We start from the raw sequence: 27,814 nt of genomic DNA, 5'->3' as shown, positions 1-27,814 counted from the left end.
TAGAGCTAGAGCAATCCACCGATGCGGGTCAGTTAGTTAGTAGTATTAGCGCAACCGGGTGAAGTGGTCGGTCGGTCAAGTATCTATCGATCGACTATCGGTGCCCCAATAGTCGGCCGGTTTGTTATCGGAAGTATCGCCGAGTGTGTTTGATTTACATGTTTTAACGGTTCCGTTCGATTTAACACCATTGGTATCGTTTTTCACTGCATCGATTTAAATTGCGGTCGGAATGCTATCGTACGCATTGGCGGCCGTCGAGATGCTACTGTCACTTTTTACCAAAGGATGTCAACTTCTTAGACGTGAATTCCATAAGTAAGTTTTAGTTAGACGTTTGGGAGTTTTTTTTTTCTATAAAAATTGGATCGCTGCACCATACGCGGAGCGTAACAATGTTTATGTCTATCACTTTGGACTATCTGCAGTATCCTTATGTAACGCTATGCATGTATGGATGTAATATTGGCAGTGTTATTTCAATTGCTTTTCCCGGACCAATGTCAATACGATCAATATCCGTACAGGCCGATATGAACTGATGACGAGGTTTTATGTTTATATTCTCCACGATTAAAAAAAAGAAACATATTTCTCTCATTGCATGCTCTTTGCGAGCAGAAGATTTCCTGCTGAGCACTGATCTCCGATGCACGTGTGTTGAATTGAAGCGGAGTCCGACTCCGGAGCTAACAACAGTCGAGAACCCGACCGACAGTCCGACGGCGGTGTTCGGTAAAGTGTGTAATTGCAGTTATTTTCACCTCTTTGTTTTCCAGTATGGTTATGTATAGGCAAAGCGGTAACTTGCCATATCTATAATCTTCAGGCACTGAAAGAGAAAGTTTACCATCAAATTTCATCCAACTGTTGAAGTGGAAAGTATGATCTGTTGCGAATCAGATTAGATTCCACATCGATCCCGCGTTTGTCATTGTGTGCTGACGTTGAATGGTTGTTCAATACAATACAATACAAGTGTGCTCAGGATTAGTAGCATCTGCGAACGCGAACCAGTTTTAGGTCTTCCGACTTCGACGCATTGTTCTCACGGTTGCACAATACAGCAGTTATCAATATTATCTACGGAGGTCATAGACAGGGGAAAAAAATCCGTCTAATGAGTGGCAGGTATGTACGTATGTGTTATGCATAACAGCAAAGGAATAGTTAATTATGGTAATGAGCCACTTCCTTTGATCGCTGTGCAGAAATTGAAATAATAAACTGGACATGATAATCTTGTTTTGTTCTGGGGCCTACGACTGTGCAAAACATTTCTTAGCAGCAGGGCAAATCTTGCTTATCATACCATGTCAAGTTTTGTAAAAAAAGTGAGCACATAAGTATCAAGGAATCCGCCTGGAAACCAGTCCCGAAGTATAAACTGTGCTTCAGCCCATCATTTTGCATGACTTCGTTTTGAGACTTGCAAATTATTGATTATTGCTGTGGCTGTTGATTGGATACGCGTTTCAGAAATGTACGACTAAAGTGTTTGGTTGCAATTACATATACTGCAGATAATCTGGCCAATGAACCAATTGTAGTGACGTTCTTTGTCTGCCACGGTTTCATAATTAAACTAAACTGGTTTCGTTCATGAGTTTGCAAGCGAAAACATACTCTCAGACGCGTGCAATAACAAGTAATGTTTGTCGGGTAGCGATTCTTATCCGTTGAGTGATTCATTGACACAAATTCCAGTTCAGTTGAAATGCCTTTTAAAATCTGCGAGTTTGAGTAGCCCATGTTTGACTGTCTCCATTTGTACGGGTTGACTAACGGTTAATTTTGGTTCGCTCCTAAGCTTTCGCAGTTTGTCAATAGATGGTGCCAGTGGTAATATCTGATTGATTTTGACATATCCAGAACTTAGGCATACGACCGAATCTCGAGCTAGCTCTTCTCTGTCGTCATTTGAAGAGACTTTTGGACGTGAAAACGTTTTAATTTACTATGAGGCGCCTTTTCAAAATTCGATCTGTGGAAGAATGGGTAGAACTTAATGGTGAATATCTCTAAAGACTGTCCCAGAAAGTATGGACGCACTTTGATTTCGCTGTAAATAATTCACAAGTGTTAGATATTCAAATTTTATTCGATATACTGATAATATTAGACTACAACAACAGAACATCATTCTCAATATTTGCTACTTAGCCATTGTAGACTAGGTGGCGCACCTTCTTGCGAACGTTCCTCATTAAATTCCGTACAGACTTCCTGGCTACAAGTTTTGACACTTTTTTCCAATCTTTTTCGAACTGTTAAATGGTTTCGGCTGTCGAGACATGTTTCCTAAGATGTGCCTTCGTTAATGCCCAAAATTCCTCAATTGGTCGAAGTTGTGGGCAATTTGGTGGATTCATGTCTTTTGGGACAAAAGTGACATTTTTGGTAGTATACCATTCTACCGTTTATTTCGAGTAGTGGCAAGAAGCAAGATCTGCCCAGAAGACAACAGGATCCTTGTGGCTTCGAATCATGGGTAAAAGTCATTTTGTAAAGATTCCCTCCCAAGTAGCATGTTAAGTTGCTGTCCTGTATTTTTCTACCGATTGTGTAATTCATCAAGTTAGATTATATTAGTATTCTGATAACTGTTGTGTTATGGAAAAAGCGCAATTTTTCTGTGTTGTGCAACATATCTTCAAGTTCATCAGTTATTACGAACATTTATTCACAACTATTGTGCAACTGATACAAAAACTCATGCCTCGATCCCATCACAAAGGCAGTAATAAAATCAGTGAAAAAACAATTATGAAACTCGTGAGAACTACTACGTAATGTAAACAAGAAATGGAATGACGTTTACAAAAACATGCAAACTTAATTTCTAATGAATAAGTTTCACATTTGATTTTCAATACAACTGCTCTTAACCAGAGATGTCTATCTCCTCTGTGTGACGAAGAGCAAGCAAAATTTCTCCCCTCGCACTGACAACTTCAACGAGAGCTCTTTTCTTTCACATTTATACACCACTGTTGTGTAAGTGTGCACGCATCAAGAGTGCGTTTGTTTATTTCCTTTTACCTCTTCCACTGAATCGCACCAAAGTGCTAGAGCATTAGCTAATAAATTCTCTGAGGTGGATGCAGATACAGATACGGTGTACACGCCGGTGAGCACTCTGCTGTATGGTTTTCGTAGATGAAGCGTGGACACGCAAAATCAGCAAAATAAAACAATTTATCGTAAAATTTTCGGTTTTCCTTGCAAATTTTTCATAGCAAGGCCAGATCTACTCTCTATTAATTGAAGTTCACAGAAGTGTTCGCTCACAATCACGCGCCAGTGGTCACTTGGGTGTATTTAGACGAGAGCGCGTGTGAGCGATTCATGCGAAGAGAATGTGTTTCACTCGCGCCAGCTGCTTTAACCTCAAGCACACACTCAAATCCTGTCTATTCGACACTGAGAAGAAGTGCGCTTTCCTCTTTGTGCGGTGCTTCGTTTTTTTCATCCTCGGTGTGGCAGAAATCTGACTCTAGCGTTTATCACTGTGGTGAAATGCCATCTCTGCTCTTAACACAAACATGGATCTTGTAAAATAATCTGCACATGAAAAATGATAATGCTACATATCGTAGAATTGATCTTTTGTGTTTTTGTAATCGAAAAATCGACAACGAACTGCATTTTTATGGTGAAACATGTATTCGTACGGCCGAAATTTTCAAGCGCCTTTGAATTAACGCGTTTTTAATGATTGTGCATCAATTACTGTGATAATAACAGTCTATTATTTTTAATGAGAATCATCGGAACGGTGTTTAAAATACGTGTATTCAAACAATCTTTAAAATTCTCAGACGATTTTGATCAAACTAATGTGTAATTAAACCTGAAAAATCTCGAAATGATTTTTTCTTGAATATTTTCCAATATGGCATCGATGGTAACAGTGAGTTGAATAGAAAATGGTTCACCGAACGTAATGACATATATTATTTAAATAACAGGAAACATTAACATGTTAATATTTCGAGAAGAAATGCTCCACGTTTTGTTTTTTTATCAGTTTCAATCTTCTAGTTGAATTAAACAACAATATAGTATAGTCATTCATCTTAGCGGACCCGACTTTTGTGATACGCACTGTAATAATAATACGTAATTGCGTGTGCTGGAGTTGCAAAAACAAGTTGCACAAGCGGTAATATGGGAGTAACAATGATGACATTAACTTTTCGTTCAATATCTTTGAAAAGTGATGTCAGCTCTGCTTATTTTTTTCGCGAGATGAAAACCGAATACAATTTATCTGATTGATTTTTGTTTTCATTGCATATATAACGCTGTATTCCTGCAACTTTTATGATAATAATGTCATGTCTGCAAGTTTTGCGTTCAATTCAAACACAACTTTTTTGCAAGTTTTGAATTTTATATCATTGTTTTTTCTAAAACTGAAGAAAACTGCACACACTAAGCTAAAAATTCATGAGGCAGCCAAAACTATGCGGACTCAGTAGAAACATATTTTTTACAGCAAGGTTATCAATTCGGCTAATCATTTTTGCCTTGCGAAGAGCATCAATCATTTCACTAATTTTTCTTCCACAAGAGATTTAAAGCAATTTCGACGTATATTGTGTCCGCTACAATTATGACAGCCGTTTGGAAAGTTTTTGATTAGTTTCACAATTGTTATAGTTACTCCCGTTTAGTGAAACATAAACAAGCTGGTGATTTACTGCACAATTGTTTTAGATGTACTTAAAGTTGTCCTACAGTGAATTTTTCGGTAGTATTGTGAAACTTAACAGTGATAAGTTGCACAACCAATTTTAAAATATTTAAAAATCTTTCTGAACATATCTAATATAAATAACATTTCTAAATCAATTGTAAAACATCTTGAAAGTTCAATAAGTTACATTTGCTACTTATGTTGATGTATATTTCGCTGTTCATTGAATCAGTGGTGATGAAGGGTTTCGAAATCTTACCGCAGCTACAAATTGCTTGCCAGACAATAGCTTTCTTATCAAATTTTTCGACTTCAATCGATGTCTCGGACTGGTTTAACACTTGCCCTTCTTGCACCGTATAATATTGTTCCACGTAGGTTTCGTCGTTCATGATTATGCAGTTCAAATATCCAGCAAGAATCGTATTGTACAGCTTCCGAACCCTCGGCCTGATCGATGCTTCTTGTTTCAGACTACGTTTTGGTTGTTTCTGCTTCTTATAGGTTCGAATATTCAAACGTTCTTTAGCACGAAGAACATTTGACTTCGAAGCGCCCACTTTTTTGGCCACATATCGAACTGAAACCTCCTTCTTTTGCTCGAACGCCTTCAGTATACGTTTATCCAACTGAGGGGGCTCCCAAGTTTGGCATAAAGCCGTTTGGCATAATACCGTTTGGCATAACGACATTTGGCATAATGGTTATTTGGCATAATGGTTATTTGGCATAATGGTCATTTGGAATAATGGTCATTTGGCATAACAGATGAACATGCTGCTTAATAGAAATTGTTCTAATTTACTGCAATTTTGAAAGGTCTAATGCGGCTACGCCTCATCGTCGCTGCCGCTCGTTCGAATATTGTGCTAGCACTAAGTGAGTTGCTTGTATAACATGATAGTGTGCTATTTACTACATAATTTTAAATATAAAAAGCATGTAATAATGCTATTTCACCTAATATTATCGAAATATTTGGACTGAATATAAAATTCACATATTTCGTTCGAGTTTTCCTTGCACAACATAACTCGATCGAAACGCAAACGAAAATTTACAAATCCAATTATTATTATGACAAATAGCATTATACCAAATGACCATTATGCCAAATAACCTTTATGCCAAATAGCGTTATGCCAAACGGTATTATGTCAAATGACCTTATGCCAAACGGGCCGCCCTCCAACTAAGGGTTAGCAGGACTTTTTTTTCGACCCGTTTTCGGTTTATCCTCAAAGGTGTTATCCTCACCGAACTTCCTGATTGCATTTCGCACGGCTTTTTCACTTACTCCTACCATTTTTGCTATCTTTCTCAGTGACAGTCCGCGTTCTGTGCACCATTTGTACACAATTTTTCGACGTTGTTCTGCTGTAAGTCCACGCATTTGGAAACAAACTAATGAAAATGAATAAACAACTGCACAAGTGGTTAGAGAAGAGTGTAAACAACAGGACGCAGCCATAAAAATTGACAGATTCTGAACCATTGCTAGCACTGACAGCGGTTTTTGGTTGCGTCCATTCTTTCTGGGACAGTCTTTAGTTGTACCAAACGAAACATTATGATTCTTTCTCCATGTCATCAACAATATGGTTAGCAATTTATGATTAAATGATAAATGACTTATGATTAGAAATTTATACTATGACTGGAACTGAATCCTAATTCTGGAACTCTTTTTGCTTTTCCCATTCTATTCAGTTCGTCGACATCACAAAATGTCTGTGTGTGTAAAATAATATAACTCAATTTTCTCAGATATGACTGAACCGATTTTCACAAACTCAGATTCACATGAAAGGTCTCATGGTCCCATAGACTGCTATGAAATTTTATCGCGATCCGGTGATATGCACCAAAAAAAACCTGTTTTAATCCACGCCAGTAGATATTTATTGATTCTAAAAAGCTTCTTACCTTAAACATGCGATTATTTATCATTCAAAAACGTCTACACGAATGTTATATCAGTCAAAATAAAAGCTCTGACTTCATTTTGATTTTTTTCCATTCATGGGTTACTCTGGCCGAAGGGACCTCTGAATTTATTTTGATTTAATACTTGTTTTGAAGATAACCTATAGTTAATATTATGTCCTCAATTACATACTGCTTGATTGTTGCTAAATTCTTCAGGACTTTCGGCACTGTTGAAATGGAAGATATTGCTTGTTTGAAGATTAACCGATAAAAGAGACTAGTTCTTCATCAGTTCATATTAACTATTTCACTCAGCTAAAGCTACATTGAAAGAAATTCATTTTCAGAATGCTGACACTACAGTTGAAACAGCCTAATAAAATTTTAAACACTCAGTTTTGGGTAATTATTTTTGCAGCTTTATTCGCTAAAGCAGGGGTTCCCAATCTATTTTAGGTCATGGACCCCTTTACTAAAATTAACTTAGGCCTCAGACCCCCATCAACAAATTCCTTTGAAAAATCAATTTCTTGCTTCTTTTATATTGATGTAAAATACTTACCAATTACTGCGGTTGGTCAAATAAACACAATTTTTTTAGCGTAAATATTTCAAATAACAACTTATATCAAACAATAGGGGGTCGATTTCTTGACCTCGTCGACCCCCATAGTCAGTTTTCGTTTACTTCGACCCCCGCAAAAAGGATATCGACCACAAGGGGTCTATATTGACCACTTTGGAAACCCCCGCGCTAAAGTATCCAACATATTAAATTTGAGAAAAATAGTAACAAACAGAAGTATCTAAAGATTTGGTGATATTCTCAAGTACAATCAACATAATCAATATTCTCGTCCATATCACACTTCGTGGTTTAAAGCTTTTGGTTTGTATCAGTGTTTGTTAAATGTAATCGTATACTTTCCACATTGACAGGACTTAAAAACAAATTGAACTTAAACCCTATTGAAATTAATAATTTTAAAAAGATGATCCGAAAAACAAAATATGCAATATCAAACTACATTGTTATCGACGATACTGACAACACAGTAATTTTAATTTCAACAACTTGTACTCGCTTATGTCAATTTCAACCAATCACGAGCTGGTCTGAAACTGGCTCTCGAAGTGGATTAATAATTCTCAGTTGATTTTTCAATAGGGCGTATAAGCAAGTGACAGTTTCTCTTTGTTCCCTCTCTCTTTCGATTATTGTTATGTGATTAAAAAGATTTTCTTTGATATCACTATTCTGTTTGAAAGTCGAATGTTTCGGGTATCGTTTCATGCACAGAGTTGAGTGATAAACGTGTAAACCGCTTGGAAATTAATAGAAGAGAAAGTAAACAAAGAGAAACTGTCCTTTGCTTATACGCCCTTTTGAAAAATTAACCGAGAATTGTCAGATCCTACCCGCTTGTGAGAAATTCTGGCAACCGTCAGAAGCATGGCTGCATTATGGCTGCTGTCAAAATTGTCCAGGCGAAATTGCGTCATTATCTCGCCGTACGTGTCTTGTTTATTTCCCTCCTTTTTCTTTTTTCTTTTTTTTATTCGACTTCATTTTATATTCGTCAATCCCGCATGTACGTTCAAAAAACGAATCTTGAGACGAGGTAAATGAGATTGAAATATGGGTATGTTTGGTAGTGAGAAAGTAATGTTATTGGCAATAACATTTTCCATGATTAGTATATATGAAGGGCAATAACTTATTGCCTCTCATATGTATCTTTTATTGAAAAAATAAAACCAAGACGCTTAAAATGTAGAACCGATTCAAAACGGTTCTGCCAATCTTGTATGGCAAAAATCCGACAGAAAAGAACCGTTAATAACCGCTAGGCGAAATTCTCTGCCGGAAACGGTTGTTGCATTGTTGCCAGACTTTTGCCGGAATTCTGGCAGAATTCCGGCAAAAATGGCTGGCAGACAAAGCCAGCCGTCTGGGGGGAAATCTGCCCGCCGCGTACAAGTGGGTAGGTTTCAATGAAATGAAATCCGAAAACGATTTGGTGCGAAATTCGTCTATTGGAATTCTACACCGAAAAAAAAGATTTTCAAAATTTCATGTCGATTTAAAAAAAACACATTTTTTTTAATTCAATGAAATTTTGTCCCAAGGCTCGCTTCCATATAGAGCATTTTAAAGGGAAAAAAGTTTGTTAACAAACAGTTTTCTTATCCAGCACTAATACCTTCTACTAATATCGGGCAACTAGCAATAGGGCATTCAGTGTAACTTTCTCACAAATTGAGTTTCATTGGAATCTTGGATGGCTTTCAGTTTGGTGAAGTTTTCGATAAAAAGATGCTGGATAAAAAAAAATCAGTTTGAGCAAGAAATAGTTTCTCTAAGGTTATATTTTCTTCTTAAAGCGCCCATCTTGGCTGGTAGGGAACATAATCACCTAATTTCGGATAAAATTTTATCGGGTTTTTAAACCGATTTTAAATGTTTTAAGTAATTTTTTTCAGTGTAGGATTCGAGAAGGATTTTTGCCGGTATTCTTTTCGAAATTTTGATTGATTTTGTGGAAATCACTAGTACGACACTGTTTTGTAGGATTTGTAAATTTTCGACAATAACAATTTTTGAAAAAAATGGCTTTTAAAGTTTGACTCTTTTCAAAAGACAGTATAAATCAATTTTAGAAAAAAAAAACAAAGTATGCAGAGCGGCTTTTTGGGACAAAATCTACATGTCCAGAAAGTTTAATTCAAGTTCGACAGAGTGTTGCCAACTGCGAATACGATTCGGTGCGAAAACCGTCTTAAACAACTATGTTTTTCTAATGTCAGTCAAACAGGATCGTTGTAACATGTTAATATTTTGAGCTTTTCATTTTTCAATGCAAATTCAGATAGATCCGATAATTTCCAGATCGATTCGGGTAATTCACAAAAGTGTGCCATGACTCGTGCGCGGTTAGCCGGTTGCGTCTATCGTTTGATTATATCTCCGGAACCGGAAGTTCCCGCCACGACCTATATACTTCTCATTCGTTACCACATTGAAGCTTCCTAGCGAGTGCTCGGTAATCGTCTCAGTAAAACGTATAATTAGTAACAATCTAGGCAATCCCAAATTTAATAATTGTTAATTGCCTGCAAAAACTTAATGTTAGCTTGGCCAAAGGGCCCAGAAAAGGTACCGTGTTATCAATCATGGAGCTTTATTGTTTAAAGTAATTAACACTGAAGCAAGGGTTGAGAAAGGAGTGTATTTTAAAAACCTTCAATATAATTTATGACATAAAAGCATTTCTCATGGAGCTGGATAATCATAAAATGGATGAAAGCAAAAGATTTCAATATTTTCAACGCTCGATTACTAACGACTAGGCAATTCAGAAAATTCAATCCTGAGCGCATCGGACGAATTAATAACAATTTTGACAGAAAATAAATGTAGGATTACCGAAATTCTCAGTAGTTATACATTTTACCAAGACGGTTACCGAGCGCTCGCCTGTGCTAATCTCTGCACTTTTTTCCAAGATTTAACAATAAAATTTAAGTGTGTGCATTCATTAGTTAGAAAAGTAAAATCCGTAAATACAATTAGATGATACGATGATATTTCCAATGCTGAACTTCTAAACCGGTCATTTAACCCGTTGCGGTAACTTCAGTTTTAATAATGTATTGAGAGAGCTCATATCATTCTGCGCCTAACTGGCCAAGAACGGCCATGCACAAATACAAATGGAAAAATAATTCCTTATACAGTTCCTTATTTGTACTCGATACGAAACGAGGAGTTTCGCTGACAAATTTGTATTGCCGTAGAACCGGCTTGAAGTTTGCCCTTACGTCATGCATGACACGGCAATGTGATCTCGTCAGCATTTGTGTAAACAGTTTGCGAACACGTGAATTAACTACCGTTTTCTGGCTGCTCGTTGCATTGGAGCCGCAATACTTCAAGTCAAAGATATTTTGTTTATCACATCCCGAGTTTAGTTTGGCACTTTTGAAAGTTCGATACAGTGTGAAACACTTGTCCGACACTTTTCTCTTGACGATTCGTCTTTGAATTGGTTACTGCTCTATGGTAGTTCGAATTGAGTTCAGTTTAACTTGAACCGCGACGCAGACGTAAAGTAAAGACGGAAAATATGTTGTGATATTACATATCAGTCTGGTTCAAAATCGAAGCAGCGATTTTTGTTGCTCTAGTACCAAACAAAATAGGACTGTTAATTGACCATTGGTTTGGTTTACGTGAGTTTTGGAAAAAAAGTAATAAAAAAAAAGTGAAATTGATTACTTCGTGACTGTTGTTCAAAATGTTTGCTTAATCCAATCAAAACACGAGTTAAAATGAGTGATAAACGTCATATGTGAAACTAAAAATAGAGTAATTCAAACAAGTAGGCCAGAATATTCCGCGTATCTTAGGTTAAATTTTGAAGAATCAGCGACTTTTGTATCATATTAAATTTGCTTCATTTTCATTATATTTGAGCTCGATGTTCAAATTAGTAACATCGTAGAGCTAATAAAAAAATTATCTTTTAAACAAAAAAAAATGACAGCAACCTCTGTTAAAAAAGCAAGGTCAAACAGCGCACCGAACGCCGGGTATGTACCAATGGCGTTAATCACAGAACCTTCATTTGAAACACAAACATCAATCACTTCACTTAAGTCATGCACTGAACTAGACAGTGTTAAGTGTTGAATTGATGGAACAATCATCATCAAGACGGGGAATAGAAATTTCTTGTAAAATGATCATGAAAACCACCCAGTTGACGGACAAAACAACAGCACGATATTTGATCTTCGGACGAGGACGACCTTAATTGACTTGTTTTGGGTCCAGTTGGAGTTTTATTAGTTTTATTCACGTTTTATGGAACCTGTTGTTATTTGAGAGCCGCTAAACTAGAAGTGAAGAACAGTTTTTGTTTTTTTGAAGGAAGCAAATAAAACCGGTACAGCTGTTCTCCGGGGGTCGTAAGGCTATAACTTTTAAGAGCTCATTTCAATGAAATCTTCAAGCAAAAGATTTTCTAAAAATATCAAAAAATCCATTTCAAGCCTGCAAAACATACTGACAAAAGAAGATGAGATAAAGGAGGTACTTATTTAAGTCTATTGTTGTACATTTTGACGTTTATTTTCACGGTGTATATGCGATTTACCCCATCTTGCGTCTTAACAGCTCAAACCAGTTGAAGTTAGAATAAAATTTTAACCCAATAAACTGTCAACCACGTAGGTCTCCTTGTTACGTACCTATCTCAAAGGGCTGAGGAGAAAAATTTGCATTTAATCATCGGTTAACCTTCGCCGTTAAGCGAACGACAAGATCACGTTCACGTTGCGTAACTGAAATCTGGTTTTGTAATTTGCTTTATCCGAGCAGCGCAAGTTAATGACTGCTATCAAAAGCATAGAGCGCACGGTTCATTATGTTGATCAGCTGGTTTAGATTTGTGGTAGAACTTGTTCAAGTCTTTCGGATAATTCCATCATCATTTGAACTGTCGTCTTGAACTTGATATTGTGTTCAGAAAGAAAAAGTTTACAAGCGATCTACACTCTTGCCGGTCGCTACTTAATTTTGAGTCAAAATCTATCCAAAATCAACTAAAGTGCATCTTCCCATTTTTAGGTAACGAGTGATGACCTCAAAAATTAGGTAAATTTAAGATTAGTACAAGGGGTAATTTTCACGATTAAGTCAAAGGTAGATATCGCACTAATTTTGGGTTACTTATAGAAGAGCTCGACAATGAGTGATTTCTCCTCAAAAAATGGGTAATAAAGATTTTCAGTGTAACGTTGTATTTCACAGCTAACCGCGTACGTATATTGAAAATCATTTCTACCTACTTTTTGAGGAAAAATCACTTATTGTCGAGCTCTTCTAAAAGCTACCCTAAATTAGGTCGTTATCTACTCAAATTTTGAGTTGATCGTGAAAAATAACACTTGTACTACACTTAAATTTACCTAAATTTTGAGGTCATCACTCGTTACCTAAAATTGGAAGGATATACTTTAGTTGATTTTGGATAGATTTTGACTCAAAATTAAGTAGCGTCAAAAACAGTGTTGCCAAAAAGATCACCCTTTAGTGTATAATAATCATTTTTGACTGATAGAATTATTTTTTTACTCGGCGATATATCCACTGACACATACATACCGACCAATACATCGGATTGATATACTAGTTGTCGAAAGTGCGGCATCTATCGGCATCGTTTCATTCAGACTTGCCCTAAATATCAATATTTACGCAATCAAATCCGACGAAATAGATTGAATACCCCTCGTAATAGTTCATAATTTAAAATGAAAGTTTTCGGTAATTTATCTTATAGGGTAGTTGCCTCCTTAATCATTTCAGCTCCACGATTCAAATTCATTAGTTAGAATTCAAAATTTTTTGTTCAACGTGATTCGAAGAAGTCCGCGATGAAGAATCGATATCATCCTCTGAATATATGGAATCCAAATCAGTACCTTTCAACTCCACAGTCGTAATCAAGCTTTGAAATAAGATCATCATACTATCCTCTTTCTTTTCATCATTTCAACGTTACTTTGAATATGTTCAGGCTTCTGTTTGAATTAATTGAAGTAATATTTGTTTCAGAAGTGAGGGTAATGTGATCTTGAAAGATTAAATTCCCGTTGAGTAAAACGAGACTCGAAACATAACTTACTATCTAGATGTTTGCTGCAGTTCAGATGACATAGTTCACTAACCTGCAATTCGCTGCACAGTCCAGCGCAGCGACGATTCCGAGCGACGTCAGTTGAACAGTCATTTGCTATTCATCAACTGATAGAACCATGTTACATCATGTATATTTTGTTGTCTTGATTATGAGCCACGTGCTTTAACATAAATGAATAAATTTTCTTGCCTCCACTAACGGACCACGTAACAAAGGAGTATCACTTTCTGCATGCACTTTAAGTTGATAATGTATGTTTAGGAATCAATGGCTTTGAGACTGAATTTTACGATGTAGTGAAATTTCGAATAATTATAAATGATTAATGTATTTCAATTGCAGTCTACATAGCATTGGTGTACAATGAACTTCGGATATAATCAAGCGAGAGAGACGTTGCTTCTGATTTTTTCTGCAAGCACAATATAATTCCAGACAGTCAGTTTTCTCTCTTCGTATTGCTTCACACGGAGAACTCCCATAACACAAAATCGCAATATTGTTATGGTTGGTTACTTCAACTTAACTATAGTTAGTTAACCAAAATATCTGTTGATTTTCACATAACCATTTAGGTAATTGAAATTGTTAATTTCGAATACTGTCAGTTGGCTAAGAACAAAGACAGGAAAACGCAAAACAAAAATCATCCTAATTTCAACGGAAATGTTTCATGTTGAAATTTTTAAAATGGGAATTGAACGTATTTTATATCAGTTACGTTAGTGTTATGTAAGTGAAAATAATAAAAAAAAAATCACATAATTAATTTTTAACAAGTTTTTAATGTGGAGAATGGATATTTTTCTAAATGTTTTAATTTTATTTGAAAGTGTATGGTCTATTTTCGGAAAGTTTATGGCAACGTGATTAAAAATGCTTAACGCTTAAAAATTGCTGCTGAAGTGACAGTATTTGTTTTTTCTTGAAGATGCATTCTTTGTATTGGGTTCATCAGTAACACACTCAAAAATGGAATCAGAAATGCTCTTCCTGCGAGCCTTTTTGCATAACCGGTAAAATTGCTTAATGTCCATTTTGCTGATCAATTCCATCTTGGAAATTGCAAACCTATTGCTGTGTTCCTATATCTTCCATGAGTTTAGTGTAAGTAACTGCTGGGAGTGTGTCATTGCTCAGTTGTAGTAATGACAGCTCACTGGAACGTATCATTCGTCGTCTGAGGTGTATGTCACTGATCAACTGCATCGTTTCATTATCCGTTTGTAATGTGTGTCATTACTCAATTGAAAAATTACACCTTGAAAAACAAACAATTGATTAGTTGTACCATCTTTTAATCGGTCAAATTAATAATTTAGTTGTTTTGCGATCGCGTGCTTTTCCGTGTATGTAAAGAGTTAAGGTTTATCAGCACACAGCTCAACCATAGCCAAAACAGAAAAAAAGTCGGAGTAGGATCAGTCGGGTCGAGCTAGTGCGGATAACCCTTTAGGGCTTTAGGGGGCAGTATTATCAATAGAACCGTAGTAATCTAAAAAAAAAGTAAACCCGGTGAACGACCGTAACTAGGTTAAAACCGGGTATAAATAAACGATATAATAATAATAATAAGTAATCTAAAAAGAAAGTAAAGAAAGAGAAACTACTATTTGTACTTAATACCTTTTCTAATGCTTATCTTCAAATGTTTCGTTTCATGTCAATCAATATTCTCTATTTGCGGATTATCAAAAAACGCTCGTCATCTAAACGAAAACACACACCTAATGACACATATCTGCGCTATTATTCCGGCTCAAAGTTCAATCCACAATTCGACAATCGTTACTAGAGTATAGGGTAACCGTACTCGTATTTATCTTTGCTCTTTGCTTCATCCCATATATTCAATACCAACAATTGAAGTGTGACAATTATGCAGCGACATTTTTCTTAGATTTTGTAACTAACTCAAGGGCAACCACCGTTGATTTTAGACTGGGTAACCAACACAATCACAATGTGCCTGGACCAATAAGATAGATGTAAGTACAGTTATCCTACATTGTCAAAAGCTGCTATGCCATTATCGATATTACATTATGATTTACCGCTGTGTTTTAGTACATATACATCCGTGCGCAATCTGTTGTTCGTAAGCTCAAATTTAGCACGTCAAAAGAAAACAAATTCCAAATCGTCGTGTTGAATTACGCAGTTTGCGCTATTTTAACTCCCTTGTCAAAGTTATATCACTGAAAACAGACATCCAAGTATAAATCTCAATTTACTTGGCAAAGTGATCACCAGGTAGCAATGCACCTATACAGGCTCTTTGAACAACCCAGCAATCACTTATTGGGCTACGGGCTCTTGCGTTCGAACTTGCATACAGTTGTAAATTATGCGATTTTAACAAATTTTTATTTGTATGCATAACACAAATTAAAAACAAAAGTTTGTATGAGCTTAAATGTCTGTTCTCTGTGCTTCTGTGTTGCTTCTTGTTTCGGACTACGTTTTGGTTGTTTCTGATTCTTATAAGTTTGAAGATTCAAACGTTCTTTAGCACGAAAAATATTTGGCTTCGAAGTGTCCACTTTTTTGGCCACATCCTGAACGGAAACCTCCTTTTTTTGTTCGAACGCCTTCAGTATACGTTTATCCAACTGAGGGTTAGCAGGACCTTTTTTCGACCTGTTTTCGGTTTATCCTCAAAGGTGTTCCTGATTGCATTTCGCACGGCTTTTTCGCTTACTCCTTCCATTTTCTTTCTCAGTGACAGTCCGCGTTCTGTGCACCATTTGTACACAATTTTTCGACGTTGTTCTGCTGAAAGTCCATGCATTTCGAAACAAATTAATGAAAACGAATAAACAACTGCACAAGTGGTTAGAGAAGAGTGTCAACAACAGGACGCAGCCATGAAAATTGACAGATTCTGAAACATTGCGAAATGGCATCGGTATTTGGTTGCGTCCATACTTTCTGGGATAGTCTTTATTAACCAGAATCCGACCTGTACCCGATTGAAAACAAAAACCTGCCCGAACATTTAAATTTATAAACGCGAAACCCGTCCATCCCTAGTGGTCACCAAGGCTATTTTTGATTATGTTGGAAATTGCTCATGAAACTAGGTTTCATAGCTAGCTCAAAACAAATGACGGACATCACAACACATGCGAGCATTGTCCCAGCTGAAATAAAAAAAAATCTTATTTCGAGGGGAGGTTTTTATTGTCGCTGCAGCACTAACCTGCAATTCGCTGGACAAGCCAGCGCAGCGACGATTCCGAGCGACTTCAGTTGAACTGTCATTTGCTATTCATCAACTGATAGAACCATGTTACATCATGTATATTTTGTTGTCTTGATTATGAACACGTGCTTTTACATAAACAAATAAATTTTCTTGCCTCCACTAACGGAGCACGTAACACTTTCTGTATGCACTTTAAGTTGATAATGTATGTTTAGGGCTTTGAGACTGAATGCTACGAGGTAGTGAAATTTTGAATAATTATAAATGATTAATGAATTGCATGGCAGTCTACATAGCATTGGTGTACAATGAACTTCGCTGGAGGGATATAATCAGGCAAGAGAGACGTCGCTTCTGATTTTTTTCTGCAAGCACAATACATGATTTCGATTTGTTATGTCATTTATTTATATAGAGACTGATTCTACCCCAGACAGATTTTTTAAAAGGGTTGATATATTTTTGCATGCACTTTCTACAATTCGTGATTACAATGATACCTGAAACCTAATACCGCTTTCCCCAACCTGTAGTTCGTAAGTTGTAAATAGTTGTAGTTTCTTTCTACACTGATAAAAATTTGCACGATCGATTCATATGTAAACACCACTTCAATTTCGTATGCTTTTTCATATCAATACATAACCAAAGCGATTTGTTTCAAGATTTTATGTGCAATTTCACTAAGATGCGAGATTAGATTATTGTTCACTTAGCTTTTATGTGTTTTTCCTTTGGATATGATGTGTTTTGCTATTGAATCGAACTACATGTGTTAAACACTTCATTTTCTAGTGGGAATGAGTACAGCACAAATGTATGTGCAAAACACTTGAATCGGTCAACTCTGTTTCAATTGAAATCTATGTGATATTCACATGAAGTGCATATGGAATCTGGAGGTAACAATATATCTTATCGTTTTGATGTGTATTCAGATGAATGATTTTCACTAAATATCAATAGTTTTTACACTCATTTTATGATTTAAGTGTTAATTTTCATGAATTTCATGTGTTCTACATGTAATGATAGTTCAAATGCTTTGTACATGATGCTAGCGTGCAAATTATTTTCGGTGTAGGATAATGAGTGTGTTAGTGTTGCCATCACAACACATGCGAGCACTGCCCCAGTTGAAATAAAAAAAAATCAATCTTCAAACCAAACTGATTTTACTCCAGACAGGGCCGATATATTTTTGCATGCACTTTTTTCAATTCGTTGTAACTCAAAAGTGTGATTGCACAAAATTGTTATCCATCCAATCGGACACTCGGAAAAAATAAAATCGGAAAAAAGTTTAATGCTTTTTGAAGAAATTGAAAGTAATCGAAAAAATAAGTAACTTATTTTTCAGTGTATATATTTACAAAAAAAAAAATTTGTCCTTCTTTTAAATCGAGTGTAAAAATATTTCCAGCGAACAAATCATATTTAAATGTGTGAGTCCACTTGTACGCGGCGGGCAGATTTCCCCCCAGATAGCTGGCTATATCTGCCAGCCATTTTTGCCGGAATTTAAGTCTGACAACAATGCAACAACCGTTTCCGGCAGAGAATTTCGCCTAGCGGTTATTAACGGTTCTGTTTCTGTCAGATTCTTGCCATACAAGATTGGCAGAACTGTTTTGAATCGGTTACACATTTTTAGCGTCTTGGTTTTACTTTTTCAATAAAAAGTACATAGTAAGTTATTGTCCTTCATATATACTAAGTACAGGCAGTAAGTTATTGTCCTTCATATATACTAATTATGTTATTGCCAAAAATGTTGCTTTCTCACTATCAAACATACCCATATTTCAATCTCATCTACCTCGTCTCAAGATTCGTTTTTTGTATCTACATGCGGGATTGACGAATATTAAATGAAGTCGAATAAAAAAAAAAAGAAAAAGAGGCGAGATAATGACGCAATTTCGTCTGTACAATTTTGACATCAGCCGGAATGCAGCCAGCCTTCTGACCGTTGCCAGAATTCCGCACAAGCGGGTAACATTTCACCCTACTTTCTCTTGGAAACTTTACCGTTTTCGAGTTACTAAGGTTTGAAGGAAGTGCACTCAAAAATGCATTCGTTCTTTAAAAAAAAACAGTGATAGTTTGTCATAATGGAGACATGTAACAAGGCTCATCCAAATCGCAGCAAATCGATCTTGTTTTTAAAACCTTTTCTGCTGTTAATTTCAAGAATTGTTCATCTGTTAAACACTTTTGAAAAAAAAAATAAAGTTGCAAAAAATGCAGTTGTTAAAGTGTTTCTAGTTGAGTATTGTCAATATAGATAAGAAATTAGACATTTCTTCTATGATGCTAGAATCCAAATGAGTTGGATGTCGCAAATGGATAAGGGCAATTGGAAAAATAAGGATGACCTTTCGTTATCGAAACGAAAATTTACTGTTATCAAAATTTTTACTTACATATGTGCAAATTTGTACGATGGTTCACTGATTCCAAATAATTTCTTTTTCGTGCATTTTTTCTAAAATTGTGTCACACTCGACTCAATCGGTATGGTAAAATCACTTAAATTAAGCCAGTCAAATATAATAGTCGAATTATGGCTATCCGAGAGTCCAGTAAATGTGTTATTGATTCTAAATTCATCGATTTTGTCAATTTCTTATCTCATGAAAGAGCTCGTTGAATTAGTGTTGATTGGAAGTATCTCAAGTGTCGGATCAATTTTACCGGCTTCATCACGATGACTAGAATAGACACTTCAATGCGGTTACCAAGTCTGAACCAAAACGGTTTATTCATTCACGGAATGAACAAAATTATTCACTTAAAGAGCTCCTAATGGTGTGATAAGGCGGCCGAAGCAAAGCAACAAAGCATAGGGGGTTCTACATTTCCGAACGGAACTTGGCATCCAGTTTCAAAAGACTTTGCAGCCGATTGTTAGTGTACATTGACCCAATTAATTTATTATCAGTCAGAGCAGAATCTGAGAGTTTGGATTCGAACCCAAGTAGACTCCGTGAAAGACGATGTTCTTACACATCACACCCGTCCCTAAGTTGAATCTTTATATTCAGATTTAAAATTTTGAATGCCTTGATCTTATAATCTATTGGTGGTGCTGAAACACTGTCTCTATTCTATCGGTTACGAATTTCTGTACTGTGCGGGAACTTCAACGTTACCTATTATAGTAATAACCGGCTCTAGTAGTATCTAGAATCTAGAATCGTGAGCAAAGCTAGTCTTGCAGTACAATTAAAACTCATGTTGCACATTCGCTATTGATAAGAAATGAAGTATCCGTTGTGATATTTACTAAGACAATAAAACATAACAGCAAGTACTGAAGTGGCAAGTGATCAAATGATTTATCACAATGGAAGTGTTCGAAGTGTTTATTCAGTAAACGTTATTAAATGGCTTTCAATATCTAGACATAACAAGACTACACATTAAAGCTTACACTTAATATAAAGATTCTGTAAATAATCTGTTCCCATAAAATTGAATAAGAATTTATCGATATTCACTTTTCGGTTATGAAACACCTTAAATATAATCTAAGTTGGCGGTGAGCAAATGTCGCTATTATTGTACATAGCAATAAAACACCTGAATGATTTTGACGAAACTTCCGGTACCGGAACACGGAGGCCGGTTTGTTTTGATGTTTGTGTGGTTATCAAAATACAAAACTTGCTCACTAAAGAATATTTTTACTGTTTTCGAATAATTAAAGACTGTCCTAGAAAGTATGGACGCACTTTGATTTCGCTGTAAATAATTCACAACTGTTAGATATTCAAATTTTTTTCGTTATACTGATAATATTAGACTTTAACAACAGAATATTATTCTCAACATTTGCTACTTAGCCATTGTAGACTAGCTGGTGCACCTTCTTGCGAACGTTTCTCATTAAATTCCCTACAGACTGCTTGGCGACAAGTTTTGACACTTTTTTCCAATCTTTTTCGAACTGTTGAATGGTTTCGGCTGCCGAGACATGTTTCCTAAGATGTGCCTTCGTTAATTCCCAAAATTCCGCAATTGGTCGAAGTTGTGGGCAATTTAGTGGATTCATGTATTTTGGGACGAAAGTGACATTTTTGGTAGTATACCATTCTACCGTTGATTTCGAGTAGTGGCAAGAAGCAAGATCTGGTCAGAAGACAACAGGATCCTTGTGGCTTCGAATCATGGGTAGAAGTCGTTTTTGTAAACATTCCTTGATGTATATTTCGCTGTTCATTGAAGCTGTGGTGATGAAGGGTTTCGAAATCTTACCGCACCTACAAATTGCTTGTCAGACTATAGCTTTCTTACCAAATTTTTCGAATTCACTCGATGTCTCGAACTGGTATAACACTTGCCCTTCTAGCACCGTATAATATTGTGGTCCCGGCAAGGAATTGTATTCGAGTTTCACGTAGGTTTCGTCGTCCATGATTATGCAGTTCAAATTTCCAGCAAGAATCGAATTGTACAGCTTTCGAGCCCTCGGCCTGATCGATGCTTATTGTTTCGGACTACGTTTTGGTTGTTTCTGCTTCTTATAGGTTCGAAGATTCAAACGTTCTTTAGCACGAAGAACATTTGACTTCGAAGTGCCCACTTTTTTTAACCCTCCTTCTTTTGCTCGAACGCCTTCAGTATACGTTTATCCAACTGTGGGTTAGCAGGACCTTTTTTTCGACCCGTTTTCGGTTTATCCTCAAAGGTGTTATCCTCACCGAACTTCCTGATTGCATTTCGCACGGCTTTTTCACTTACTCCTTCCATTTTTGCTATCTTTCTCAAAGACAGTCCGCGTTCTGTGCACCATTTGTACACAATTTTCGACGTTGTTTTGCTGAAAGTCCACGCATTTCGAAACAAACTAATGAAAACGAATAAACATCTGCACAAGTGGTTAGATAAGAGTGTAAACAACAGGACGCAACCATAAAAATCGACAGATTCTGAACCATTGCGAAATGACAGCGGTTTTTGGTTGCGTCCATACTTTCTGGGACAGTCTTTAGCACATATTTACATCTTTCTCTATTAAAACAAATTATTTAATTTGCAGTTCACCCTGTAATTCAGAAACCAGAAGTCGAATTTAAAATGGAATTTAAAAAAGTTTAAATTTGGTAATAGTGCAATTTACCATACATTAGAGCATAAGTTCGGTTCAGCCATCTCGAAAAAAGGAGAGTGCATATATTTTTCACATACACGCACAGACATTTTGCGATCTCGACGAACTGATTCGAATGGTATATGACATTCGGTCCTTCGGGCATCAGTTCTAAAGTCAGTTTTCATAGTGATCGCTGCTTTTCTTTATGATGAAGGCAAAACAACCATTATACGAGCTAAAAGGATCACCAGATTTGTCATACGCAGTGAGACGTCAATCTCACGAATGGTTGAAATTAAGGTCTCTCCAGATTTGGCGGCACCCTATTGTATTCGTTTTAAGTTTTTGTGCGAATCTTCATAGTCTGGTTCTGTTCCATAACGAGTTCGGTTTAGCTCCGCGGTTCCGAGATATTGGATTTTGGGTTGGTCACTTCTGCGCCACTATGATATGATAATCTTCAATAAACGACTTTGAAAACCATACATTTTTCAAGGAATTGTATACAACTACACTTTTAAACAGCGATTTGCGTTTCTAGTGCTCAGCTGTGGAAGTCGTCAGAGCTTCATGGGAGCGCGTGTTTGAAAACACCGCCACTCAGTTAAGTTTTCCGGAATTTGAATCGGAATTCATTGTGAGTTTTAAATTCACCTGGAATCGATTATTTTTTCATTTAATTCGCAATCCAATCGAAAATCACAATGAATTCCGAGTCAAATTACGGACGACTTTACCGAGTGTACACGCCAAGAGTTATCTTAGTTCTTCCTAAATGCAGATCCCATAGGTCATGACAATTATTTGAATTTTATCCATTTCTTGTCAAAATCATCGGATTCTTAAAAATTGAAGTTGAAAAAAGTTATGACGGGTAACGCTCACACGCAATGCAAGAATGAAAGTATTGATGTGGAACACATATTTATACTAGTATGGGAGTTCTTTCGAATCAACGATAAAATCTTTGGAGCCGAGGCAGGATTGCCAAGTATTGAAAATAGAAATCTGTATATTTCGAAAATTAAGACTGACCAAACCTGGTACTCAATATCTTCATAATTATCTGAATCGCACCAAAGTGCTACAGCAGAGTTATCAAATACTCTGAGGTGGATGCAGATACTTTCACAGCGGTGTACACGCCGGTGAGCACTCTGGTGTATGGTTTGCGTGGAAGAAGCGTGAGGTACACAAAATCAGCAAAATAAAACCAATTTATCGTGGAGTTTGCGTTATTACTTGCAAGTTTTTCATAGCTAGGCCAGATCTACTCTCTATTAACTGAAGATCACAGCAGTGTTCGCTCACCATCACACGCCAGTAATCACTTGGGTGTATTTAGGCGAGAGCACGTGAGTGCGATTAATGCGAAGAGAATGTGGTTCTCTCGCACCAGCTTCTTTCAACACAATCACACACTCAAAGTCCGTCTAATGGACTCTGAGAAGAAGTGCGCTTTTCTTTTTGTGTGGAGCCCATCGAATGCATCCGCAGTGTAGAAATGAAACCTATGCACTGGTGTATCATTCTAGTGAAATGCCATCACTGCTGATAGATGCTTACATCCACCAAGGTTGTGTACAAGAAACGACCGATTGCGATGACAATGAAAATGCAGTAATTGAAACATTAACGAAATGAAATTGAGGGCTGAGGCCAGTAGGTCGCGTAAAACCACGTGGCTCGCTGTGCGTATTACATTTCTCTCCATGCTCTCTCGCAAATGTGTAAAATGACTCTCGATGTGGCCGGGTGGCCAAGAAAGTTTTGATATTTTTGGTTACAAGTTTGACTACATCACATAAAATCCAAGAAAGCTGCCGCTTGTTTGGCTGCCTTGCTAAGCCGATTTTATTTCTCTCTCATGTTTCGTTACGTTACCAGGATACAAGAGCAGAAAAAAATGATGCCGCCATAGAAATGGACTTACCTTTACAAAAATAACATGAACAAGTTGAAAGACGGCTTTTCTTCCTTCGAAAAAAAGACTTTCCCGACCGCTAAAAGTCAATGAATCATTCTGAAATTTTCACAGAATAATCTAAACTAGTTTTGCAATGACTGAGCGGAAACATATATTGGAGAAGCCAAATGAATGAAAAACTAACAGAAAAGATGATTTATTGGAAAAAGATACGCTCAGAGACAGGACTCGAACCTGCGTTCTTATGCATTCCATGCATACGCGCTACCATTTCGCCGCTCTGAATCTTGTTTTAGTCACTCTAAAACGCCAGTCAGACTCAGTAGAACATACATCGAACATGGTCGGTATCGGTCGGGTGACAGCCAGGATGTAGACCATGTTCGATGTACGTTCTACTGTGTCTGACTGGCGTTTTAGAGTGACTAAAACAAGATTCAGAGTGACAAAATGGTAGCGCGTATGCACGGAATGCATAAGAACGCAGGTTCTTAAAAATTAATAAATCGTTAATCTAAACTAATTTTCTAAGAGATTGTCAGTTGGGTTTTTTGATATTCGTCACCGTTTCTGAGAAAATCAGATTTGAAGCGTGAAAATAGCCCTCTAAATCACCCTAAAACACACTGGCCTCAGCCCTTAATGGTAGAGGTTACGATTCTAGGTTATAGATACAAGGAATAATATTTTTCACAGAATATTTCCACAGTTTTGTAAAACAACTGGTTTGAATGTTTATTCTAGTGGATAGCGCACAATACAATATAAAGAACTATTTCTAATATTTCCTATTGATATTGAATTTATTATTATTATTATGCATATATGATTTATATAGCCCACTTTTGACCTGTTATATCGTGCTTTATAAGGGAACAACATTGATATTCGTATTTACATCAATTCGGTTATGTCTGACATTAACACCCACATTTTTTTCTACATTTCATTTACTGCGTATTTTATGTGTTTTTTATACCAATTTTTGGAGTTGGGCGTTTTTTTGTGCGAATAGCGAAGTTATGCGGTACGTTTCTCCACCATAAAAAGACCAGTGTATTCGCGATCAGAAAGATGTCTCAGTTTTTCAACTAATCGAGTTCCTTATTTAAATCGATCGATTGTGTTTGAGTAGTAGAAGGCATACGTTAGTAAGGGTAATGGTTAAAATTTTATTTGCCAAAACACAAGGTAAAACAAATTTCCAAATAAATTTCATTGATTCATAAACCGACACGCAGAAAAATCTCGGTTGTTTAGAACAACAAAACGATTAGTTGCCCATTAAACCAAACGCAAAATTATTTCAATTGGGGATGTCATACATTCAAACAAAATAGACTTGTTTTAAGCTAAAATTACACATATTTTTTTTGAGATATTTTTCTGCATGAATAATACTATTATTTCTGCAAATGAGAATAAAGAAACTAGTTTTCGTGTTACGAAAACTAGTTTCTTCCTTTATTGTTCAGCAAAACCAAAATTCTGTCTATTAAAATTTTTCAGTTTCGGTATCACAATTAGCTAAAATGTATTTTCGAATATTTTCAATTTTTTTTTTTTATTAGTTGCGAACTTCATGAAATGTCACTTATATAACCGAGCTGGTTCGCAAGCGTAACCAAATATTAAAAAAAAAACATCAGATTGTCTTACAGTTATAGTTAACCGTAACTTAATAACGGAAGTTTTAAGTAGCACTTTAGGCATTTTTATAGAATCCTCTAGCATTCACGATAACCTTAACCGAACAGGTTATAGTTCCTAATCTTATAAAAATCAACGTCCATTTATAATGCTTAGATAATACGTCAAATAAAATTGGTTTTGCGTTAGATGGCCAATATGACAAGCCACATGGCCTGTAAGGGATCCTGCGTAAAGGCTTTTAATATTTAGTGTGCAATCAAAGTTCATGCAAAACACATCCATAGGTACAGCACTTGCTGTTGATACAGCAGAAGCTCGTCTTTTCTATAGCGTTTTAAAATTCATAAAAAAAAAACAATTATCTACTTTTTTCTTCGTCTTTTGCAGAAGAATGAGTTGGGCCATCCGACGATTGTTGCGCGGAGCGATGCACGTGTTCAGCTGGTTTGTGGTCCCGTACTCGTACGTGGTGAGTGCACGAATTCGGCATAAAAATCTTCCGCCCATAGAAAACCCGTTGCTAAAAATTCCGGCCGTAACGTTGGCCGCCAAGATCCGAACGGGTCAGATCAAAAGCGAAGCCGTGGTCAGTGCTTACATCGAGCGATGTCGACAGGTTAATCCGATTCTGAATGCCATTGTGGAGGAACGTTTCGAGCAGGCTCTGGAAGATGCCAAACGAATCGATCGGGAAGTGGCCCAAGGTTTGAAGAGCGCAGAGCAGTTGGAAAAAGAAACTCCCATTCTAGGACTTCCTGTGACCGTCAAAGAAAGTCTGGGGGTTCAGGGGATGAGTAACACAGGTGGGCGAAAGTTGAAAACCAAACGAGTCGCTCAACACGATGCGCCAGTTGTACAACAAATACGGAGGAACGGAGGAATCATTCTGTTGGTAAGCAACACTCCGGAACTGTGCATGTGCTGGGAAACGTACAACAAATGTACGGGACTTACTAAAAATCCATACGATTTACAACGAACAGTCGGTGGATCATCGGGTGGTGAGGCCGCATTAATTAGTTCAGCCGCTTCGCTATTGGGTGTGACAACCGACATCGCCGGATCTTCCCGACTTCCGGCAGCATTCGTTGGTGTCTTCGGTCACAAACCTTCTCCATTCGTTGTGTCCCCTTACGGTCATCATCCGTCGTGTGAGGATGAAACCTGGGGGAATTTTTTCACTCCAGGAGCTATGTGTCGATACGCAGAGGATCTTCCACTTTTGCTTAAAGCCATGAGAAATCCCGAAGGAACGAACGTCACGTTAGATGTACCTGTCAATCTTGCTGAGCTCAAATACTATTACATGGAAAATGACGGTCCGACTGGTTTAACAGAACCGATTCAACCGGACATACAAGCTGCCATCAGCAGAGTGGTGAACCATTTCAACGCAGAAAAAGTCAATCTGAAACGGTTGATTTGGTCGTTGGATATCTCCATGTGCAAAATGTTGCGGATGAAAGATGTTGAAACGATCTACACACTGCAACAGGATGGTCAACCGAACACTACTTTTGGCAAAGAAATATTCAAGTATTTGTGCGGCTGTTCCGACTCCGATCTTCCTTCGGTGGCCATAGGTCCTATGCAACATATCATCCAGAATTACATTCCCAGTTCTAGGCTTGCCTTCCTAGATGAACAAACCGAGTTGCTCCGGAAGGATTTCATCGATATGCTCGGTACGAACGGCGTATTCATTTACCCGGTGTTTCCCAACACAGCCCATAGACATTTTGAAATCTACTACAAACTAGTCGACACGAGCTACATGATGGTGTTTAACACGCTGGGACTTCCGGCGGCTTCCTGTATGGTCGGTATGGATCGGAACAAACTACCGATGGCTGTTCAGGTAATGCAAGCGACGGTGGTTGTGTTCACTGTCCGTTTACTAACAGGATAATTTTTTTTTCAGATTGTATCTAGTCCTGGTCAGGATCATCTGATTTTTGCTGTAGCTAAGGAGTTGGAACGAAAGTACGGTGGCTGGGTACCACCACCAGTTTAGGGAGAGGAACCATTAAGTGATTTGCAAGATGCTTGTGATGAGCTACAACCATTAAAAATATTGGTAGCGTGATAGACTAAGAGATTGTTCTAATATTTTCTTGTTTAAGATTTATGACTTCAATCCAATAATAAAATTTTTTGAGACTATTTATTAGAAAATGAGTGTAATATGCTGAATATGAAATTCCTAGTATTACTACCTTGGTCAAACAGTTCCCGGAATTTAATCAGAAAATTAAAAGTACAAGATTATCGACTGCAACACACTATTACCAGCGCTTGATCCAATCCTCGAAACATTTTTTTAATATTCAGTTTTCGGTGTGGCCATCAGAGCCACCTGAACTGATATTTCAGTGTGAAAGCCAGAGAACGATTAGATGAACCCAACAAAATTAAAGATGTCAAATTTAAAGTATTGTCAAACGAAGCCAATGAGAAAAATGAACAAAAACAAATGTTTTGACAATTCCAAGCGTAGAAAATCGTGGCTTGATCCTGACAAACCACCGACATCAACTATACAAATAACCGAATCCAAAAAAAAACGTTGTTGTGCATTTGATGGGATCAA

The 27,814-nt window shown here is 36.9% G+C and overlaps 1 protein-coding gene across 4 annotated transcripts; it reads left to right on the top strand.

The window, feature by feature from the left end:
- Positions 1-54: 54 nt before the first annotated feature.
- LOC131428517 (fatty-acid amide hydrolase 2-B-like) lies at positions 55-27,399 on the top strand. Of its 4 annotated transcripts, none has more exons than XM_058592510.1 (3): positions 55-318; positions 25,612-27,082; positions 27,146-27,399. In XM_058592510.1, the coding sequence occupies exons 1-3, from the start codon at positions 233-235 to the stop codon at positions 27,236-27,238; spliced, it is 1,650 nt and encodes a 549-aa protein (XP_058448493.1). In that variant the 5' UTR covers positions 55-232; the 3' UTR covers positions 27,239-27,399. The 4 variants fall into 4 exon arrangements, with proteins under 4 accessions (XP_058448493.1, XP_058448495.1, XP_058448494.1 ...); XM_058592512.1 differs by lacking the exon at positions 55-318 and adding an exon at positions 702-1,131; XM_058592511.1 differs by lacking the exon at positions 55-318 and adding an exon at positions 11,086-11,224.
- The last annotated feature ends 415 nt before the right edge of the window (positions 27,400-27,814 follow it).

Source organism: Malaya genurostris, chromosome 2 (genome assembly GCF_030247185.1).
Source record: "Malaya genurostris strain Urasoe2022 chromosome 2, Malgen_1.1, whole genome shotgun sequence".
NCBI classification, from domain to species: domain Eukaryota; kingdom Metazoa; phylum Arthropoda; class Insecta; order Diptera; family Culicidae; genus Malaya; species Malaya genurostris.
This window is presented reverse-complemented; position numbering and strand designations above follow the sequence as displayed.